At 45.7% G+C, this 7,846-nt stretch overlaps 1 protein-coding gene across 8 annotated transcripts in view; it reads right to left on the bottom strand.

Annotated features, from left to right (window-relative positions):
• CYFIP2 (cytoplasmic FMR1 interacting protein 2) overlaps positions 1 to 7,846 on the bottom strand; it is a 134,122-nt gene that overhangs the window by 3,721 nt on the left and 122,555 nt on the right. For all 8 annotated transcript variants that reach the window (XM_025389274.1, XM_025389269.1, XM_025389271.1 and 5 more), the window contains 2 exons: positions 2,442 to 2,680; positions 1,200 to 1,347 (listed from right to left, as the gene is read on the bottom strand). In XM_025389274.1, coding sequence (XP_025245059.1) covers positions 1,200 to 1,347; positions 2,442 to 2,680 — 387 coding nt within the window. The remainder of the gene's footprint in view (positions 1 to 1,199; positions 1,348 to 2,441; positions 2,681 to 7,846) is intronic.

Here is a 7,846-nt window from a genome sequence, read left to right as displayed (position 1 = left end):
ACACTATAGAAAGCAGAATGGTAGTTTCTAAAAAAATTAAACACAGAATTACCATATGATCCAGCAATTCCACTTCTGGGTATACACTTAAAAGAATGGAAAGCAGAAATTTGTAGAGTTATTTGTACACCCATGTTTCATAGTAGCCAAAATTAACCATTTTCAAAAATAGCCAAAAGGTGACAGCAACGTGAGTGGACAAACACAACATGGTCTATATACACAATGAAATATTATACAGCCATAAAAAGGATGGAAATTTGAACACACACTACAACATGGATGAACCTTGAGGACATGCTAACTAAAATAAGCCAGTCACGAAAAGACAAATACTGTATGATTCTACTTATATGAGGTACCTAGAGTCGTCAAATGCATAGAGAAAGCAGAATGATGGTTACCAGGGGCTAGGGAGAAGATGGGGAGTTATTTTTTAATGGGCCCAGAGCTTCAGTTGGGGAAAATGAAAAATCTCTGGAGATGGATGGTGGGAATGGTTGTACAATACTTAAGTGTACTTCACGCCACTGAATCATATACTGAAAATTACCATTGAAACTATTTTATGTGTATTTTTTTAAAGCCCTTTGTGAGGTGGCTTCTACCTCTTTCTCCTCTCACTGGGTCCCTGAGACCCACCCTTCGATCCGCCTTCCTGCCTCAGTGCCTCTGCTGTCACCGTTGCTCTGTCTGGAGCATCCTCCCTGCCCCAGGTGGTAACCTTCACTGCTTGGTTCTTTGCTGCGGGCCATTCTGGACTCAGCCCAGACACAGCCTCCCTCTCCTGGGAAGCTTTCTCTGCCCGCAGCCTGGTTTAAGGGTCCTTCTCTCCCTTCCCACAGCAGCCTAGCTCACCCCATGCCAGTACCTACCCCATCCAGGTGCCCGCACAGCTCTGGTATTTGGTGAATATTTGTACAGGTGAGAAACTGGTATCAGCAGAGTCTGATTGGGACAGGGGAGATGCACTCCCAGTCTGGAGCCCAGCCCTGCCCTTCGGGGTGAACTGATTCATGGCAGTAGGTGATGAGTGGGTGACTCATGGCTTCCTCTAAGCAGGTCCCCGGTCTGTAGTATCTTTGTACTTGCGGTGTGGGGAGCTGGCCTTCACAAGCAGCTCCTCCCCTGCTTTTCTGGTGAAAGCCTGGTTGTCAGCCCAGCCCCACCTCCCAGGCCTCAGCCACCAGCCTGCTTACCACATTCTTAATGATTTCATCCTTCCCGTCCTGCCTCTGCACTTTGAGCAGGTGGTAACAGAAGTCGAACAGGTCGAAGCGACGCTGCTGGCCCAGCAGGACGATGATGGAGCAACCAGCCCAGTTCAAGCCATCGCCGAAACACTGCCTAGGAGCAGGGAGAGGAAGCAGCTGGAGAGAGAGGCGGCGGAGGAGGGCAGGGAGGAGGGAGCCTCATCTTGGGCCAGGAGTACAGCTACTAAGCAGGCCTGTCTTTGGGCCAAGTCTCTTAATCTAGAAAATGGGTACAAAGGAAGCTGTGAGGGGGGGTTCATTAGTTGCAGGGATGGTAGTTATGTCATAAGTCCTTCCGGCCACAAAGAGGTGTCAGCCTCTTTGCATCACTAACATTAAAAAACAAAACAAAACAAAAAAACAGCTCTTAAGAAGCTCTGAATTTGTAAGGAAAAATCCACCCAGCCCTTGAGATGTATGTGGCTGATTACTCTGTGCAGGTCAAAGGAGAATCTGTCTTGACTCTAAAGGAGCTGAAGGAACACCCAGGGGGAGAGGGGCCATTTCAAACCAGGAGGCCAACTGGCCAGAAGCAGGCTGAGAGGGAAGGGAAAGGCCATGGGGGGCAGATGCTGCTGGGGTCGAGGCTGAGTCCTTTTGGTTCTGACAAAGCTCCGACTGCAGGCCCCAACTCTCAAGAGACCTGGGCAGTTTGGATGGCAGTAGAGTCATCCTTCAGCTGTCTCTCTTGTCCTCAAGCAGCAGCCCAACCCGGGCGGGTGTCCCCAGTTCCCCATCCCTGCACTGGAAGCCTGCAGGCCAGCACTGCTCTGAGACAGCTTCACCAACACCACTTTCTTGGGGAAGCCTCCTCTCCCCACACCTTTTTCCTAGAGCTCTTGGCTGCTGGAGGGGAGGCCTTGTCTGCCTTTCCACTCTGTCCTCGCTATGTAGCTGGGTGAGTGCAGTAAGAACTAGCTCTGCTGTCTGCTCTAAGGACTCCTAAAGGCTCCTCATTGTCTAGTGGTACAGTGTAGTGGGGGTAAGGCAGGCAGTGAGGGTCTTACTATCAAACCCTTACTGGGCTCTTTCTTGCCCATGCAGTCAGCTCAACACACCCAACAAAGTAGTTGTTGGCCAACCACCCCTACCCGCTGCCCAAGTTTCTGGCTGAACTCTGGCAGCCCCATGACCTGCAGGAGCACAGGCAGACTGGGGGTAACCCTGCCCTCTCTGGCGGGTACTCACTCAGCTGTGAACTCGTTGGTTCCCACAGGGATGCAGTAGACGAACTGCATGGCGCTCCACAGCCGGTGGAACTCCACACACTCATCGACGTGCATGACGCCATTGGTGGGCGGCGGGCCCCGCCAGATGGGGTCCTGCAGGTAGCTCCGAATGCGGGTCAGGATGACCTCAAACATGGACAGGCCACAGCACAGCCGCTCCTTGGTCAGAAGGTCACCCTCGCGAGCGATGGCGATTTGCTGGAAATGGAAGGGCACATACACCTTCTATCCACATCTTAGAGCCCATCTGCCACCTCCCACCAGAGATTCCCGAACTCTGAAGCTGGCTGCACCTGGAATGAATTCACCAGAACTGGTCTTGTTCAGAGCAGGGCACAAACTTGATGATCCTGAATGCAACAGCAGGGAAGTTTCACGGTAAGTCTTACTGGTGTTAAGTAACATCCAGGCACAATCAGTAGCGGATTAATTTTTAATATTATGATTTACCCACGTCATGAATGCTGGATAGCCATTGAAAAGACTGACATGATACTACTAGTAGTACTACTGCTTCTATGATAACTACTACTAGCTTATGCTTTCTGAGTGTGGGTAGTAAAGCATAAGGCCCTGTTCTAAGCACTTGATATATATTGATTCCATTCCATCCCGTGAGGTAGATGCCATTACTGTCCCCATTTTACAGATGAAGAAACTAAGGTTCAGAGAGGCAGCCAGTGAGTGTCAAAGCTAGCTCTATTGGTTAAGTTGTAAACAGAGTAAATTGCAGAAACGAATGTATACTACAATTCTACTTAAAAACATTGACAATGTACAATCGGACAGATGAAAGTATGTGTGATGTGTGTACGTGTAAAGCATATTTTAGAAGGACTAACATCAGTTGCGGGAACAGATGGGCTTGGAGAAATGAGTGGGATTGTCACTCTTGACTTTAAATACTTCTGTACAGTTGAATGTGCTACAATGAACATATGTTACTGTTAAAACTTGCCCATGATTTCAGATAATTATTTCCTCTAGAAGTGCTTGTTTGACAGTTACAAATGACCTCTATTAATAACGTAAACTGGCCTTTCATCTGGGTTCTGGCTACTGCACATCTAATAAGCAGCTGGCTAGATAGGCTAGATGTCAGACACATTACTACACACGTTATGAGTCAAACCATGTAGGGGTAGAGGTCCTGAAAGCTATCTGCAAAGTAAGGTAAATGTTAAAATCGGAGGTTAAAGTAAGGTCTCCAAATCTGTGAACAAAGCTAAAAAAGGCAGGCTTCTGACTCTGAGAGATCCACAGGGGACTCATGGAATCAGCTCCCCAGTGGGAGGTTTCCCCAAGGAGCCATTTTACAGGGTGGCTGGGAGGCACCTGCCTGACCTCCCCCGGAAGCCGCCTCCCTGGAGGCCCCCAGGAAGAGGGTGACCTTTAAGTGAACCCATGAAGGGAAGGAAATCAGGAAACACCAAGGCAGGAGTCTGTTATAAATGTGGACCATGAGTATAGTTGTCATGACAACTACGAACTGAAAGAAATCTAGGAAAAAGATGAATTGGAGAAGCAGTTTGCCAATGTGTGTTTTAAACACGAAGGAGAGGGAACCCTGATTCCCGGTGACTCATCTTGATTTCATTGGCAGGAACAGCTTGGGAGCCGAGGGAGAGTCGCTGAGATTGCCACAGTTAGCTAGAAATATCTCCTGTGTTAAAAAAAAAAAAAAAAAAAAAAAAAAATCCTGAGCCTGTGTTTGAGTCTGTTTGTATTCTCTTTATTTGTTCTTACTCTGTTCTATTTGGCCCCAGAAAGGGCTCCCCATTTCAGAAAGAGAGTCTAGTACAGGAGAGATGCTCAGTAAATAAAAGACCCCAATTTGTTCTCAAGCCATGCATATTCTTTTGCCAATTAATGCATACAGAGTTCTGGTTTACTAATTAATCGACTGTGCATTTGGTTAATTTGAATCAGTCCTCAGGGTCAGACAGTCCTGGAAGGGGGAATAGAAAAATTGGCCACTGAGGTTATAAATTTGCGGACAGACTTTGAACTCTGGTGCCCCCACCCACTACAGCCAATGAAAAGGGCCTTGACTGCCACAGGAGCTTTCTCCCTTTCCTTTGAAATGTGTTTGTCCTTTCCTGATGGCCTAGTGGTTAGGAAAAAAAAAAAAAAGTTCTAAGGAAATAAAAATATTTCATAAACCTCATTACCCAGAGATAAGCATTCTTAAAATATGTATGATTTGTTTAGGTATGTCAATGTATACATGTATAGTTAACAATTTGAGTCATATTACTATGTTGTTTTTTTCTTAATATATCAGTAACTTTAACTCATTTCCTTCAATATTTTGAAGGAATGGCTACATTTAATGGCCATTGATATAATTCATTTAGTCTTATATACTTAGGTTATCCTAAATTATTAACAAACTCAAAATTATGAACAATGCTAAAGACACCATCTTTTTTTTTTTTTTTTTTTTTAATATTTGAGACAGAGTCTCACCAGGCTGCCCAGGCCAGAGTGCAGTGGCGCCATCTGGGCTCACTGCAATCTCCACCTCCCGGGTTCAAGTGATTCTCCTGCCTCAGCCTCCTGAGTATCTGGGATCACAGGCATGGGCCACCATGCCTGGCTAATTTTTGTATTTTTAGTAGAGATGGAGTTTTACTATGTTGGCCAGACTGGTCTCAAACTCCTGACCTCAGGTGATCCACCCACCTTGGCCTCCCAAAGTGCTGGGATTCCAGGTGTGAGCCACCATGCCCAGCCCACCATCCTTATACATAACATCCTGTGAGCTGTGAATGAGCATTTTGTTAGGATGAATATTTACTAACTGAAGGGTCAATGAGTATAAATATTTTAAAAGGCATCTGCTATACAGTGGCAAACTATCCTTAAGGAAAGTTGATCCGTGTGCATTCACCTGTGTGAAGCCTGTTCCTTGTACCCTCATGAATACTCCTGTATCCCAGACTGGGCAACATAGTGACACCTCATCTCTCTAAAAATAAAAAAATTATCCAGATACGGTGTTGTGTGCCTGTCATCCCAGCTTCTCAGGAGGCTGAGGCAGGAAGATTGCTTGAGCCTGGGAGGCTGAGGCTGCAGTGAGCTATGATTGCGCCACTGCACTCCAGCTTGGGTGACAGGCAAAGACCCTGTCATAATAATAATAATAATAATATAATAATAATAATCCATTCAGAAATAGTCTTTGTCAACTTGAGATGAAAAATTTTACCTCATTCTTTGAATGTGCATTTCATTGATTACTGGTAAGGCCAGATACTTTTCCGTGTGTGTTAACATTGTATTTTTTTATGTTGTGAACTTTCTTTCATGTCTTGTCTTTTGGTATGTCTGCCATTTTCTCTTTGCTTTGAAAACATGCTTTATAGATCACTTCCTGCGAACACCCTCAATTTGCAGTTTGGTGTTATGTAGGGAGGGGAGGGTTTAACATGGCTTTTATCCATTTCTTTTCTATTCCCCTCAGTGGGGAGTTTTTCTCTATCTGCCCTTATGTGAGTTTAACAAGGGGATAGAGAAAACATTTGTGAAGCTGTGCCAAGATAATCTCAATATTCCTTCTCTATAACTTTGAGAAGGAATATATAACAATATTCCTTCTCAAAAAACTCGATGTTTTTTGAATTCTTATGCTTCTATTATTTGCTCATCATAACAATCAAGAAAGGCAGGTAAAGCAGCTATGATCTCATTACATAGATGGTAAAATAAAGATTGAAAAAAATGGCTTGCACTAGATAATTTAGGGGTGGAGTTAGGACAAGGATCCCTGTCTTTTAACCTCCCCCGGCTCCAAGTTTTTCTTCCATGATAGTGTGGGGCAACAAACCAGGCCACTTCAATTTGTCTCAAACAAATGCAAAGAATGCAATACTGCTGAAGCTTCCCTGCTTTAAATAGGTTGCAGACTTCCTCTGTCACCTCCTAGATATCTTACGAGTACCCTGTGCCCAAACCATCTCGGAAGTTAATATTTTGTTAACTTTTCTTTGGTTCATGGAATGACTAAGTTTTGGACTATTTCTTGAGGAATGGGGGACTTAGAAAACTAGCACTTCCTGTCCCACAGAATGTCTAGGCTTTTGTTTGTTACACACTCAGCATTTGACAGACTGAGATTTCTATCAGTCCCAAGGAAATGGTGTTCACCAGAACAGGGAAGGAATTCACAGTCCTCTAAGTGGAAACATATGCCAGACTTCGGAGTGAGAGGCGGGATGCCTGCGAGAGGCGGATGCCTGCAGGATGACAGCAGCAGTGGGGAGCAGACACACTCACGTGTCACTCACTGGGTTTTCTCCCTAAAAGGAAATCACTGGAGAGGATCTCCTCTGTTTAGCCTCTGCAGGCCAAAAAAGAAAATGTGTGTGCTCTACAGTATCTGAGTTCTCTCTGTGGTGAGTTAAAGAACCCAACCACCATTAGCTGCTTTTTTTTTTTTTTTTTTTTGAGATGGAGTCTCACTCTGTTGCCCAGGCTGGAGTGCAGTGGCACGATCTCAGCTCACTGCAACCTCTGCCTCCCAGGTTCAAGTGATTCTCCTGCCTCAGCCTCCCAAGTAGCTGGGATTACAAGTGCCTGCAACCGTGCCCAGCTAATTTTTGTGTTTTTGGTAGAGTTGGGGTTTCACCATGTTGGCCAGGCTGGTCTCGAACTCCTGACCTGAGGTGATCCGCCTGCTCTGGCCTTCCAAAGTGCTGGGATTACAGGTGTGAGCCACTGCGCCCGGCCCCACCATTAGCCTTTAATCACCATTTTCAGAAGGAGGTTGGTGGCACGCGGGGGCTGGGCTGGGGTGGCTTCCTCAGTGTGACGTTTGTGCAGATGAGGCTCTGCATCGCGCTCCAAAAATACTTACCATGTTTTGCCAGAAGAGAGGCCACCTTCTGCCCTCTGCTGAGGATTTGAGTCCTTCTGCCCTTGGTGAGAACACCAGAGAGGACCGCCGGAATGCAAGTTCAACAGCAACTTTCAATCCTAAATCTCTTAAACAGTTGGCATTGGCTTGTCTCACTAGAATACCCTGTTTCTCTTCTTCCTGAATTCTTCCCCTGCCTGCGCCCATAAAACGTGAAGCTTGCTTAAATCAACTTGAAAGGTGACAGCACACGCCTTTTGTTTCTCCGCTTTCCCCCCATGTCTCTTTCTTCCTGCTCCCTGCATAATCTGAATTCTCTGAAGGCAGGGGTCTTGTCTTACTCATCTTGATGTTCATCGTGACTAGTACTGGTTTTTAACAAGTACAGAATAACATATAAGCTCATTCACCTTTATTAGAACACTACAGAAAAGGCTGAAGTCTTCTTTCTCTCCCACTCTATCTCATCTCTCTTCAGAGGTTGCCACCATGATAAACTAGGTAGA

This window comes from Theropithecus gelada, chromosome 6 (genome assembly GCF_003255815.1).
Source record: "Theropithecus gelada isolate Dixy chromosome 6, Tgel_1.0, whole genome shotgun sequence".
In the NCBI taxonomy this organism is placed as follows: domain Eukaryota; kingdom Metazoa; phylum Chordata; class Mammalia; order Primates; family Cercopithecidae; genus Theropithecus; species Theropithecus gelada.
This window is presented reverse-complemented; position numbering and strand designations above follow the sequence as displayed.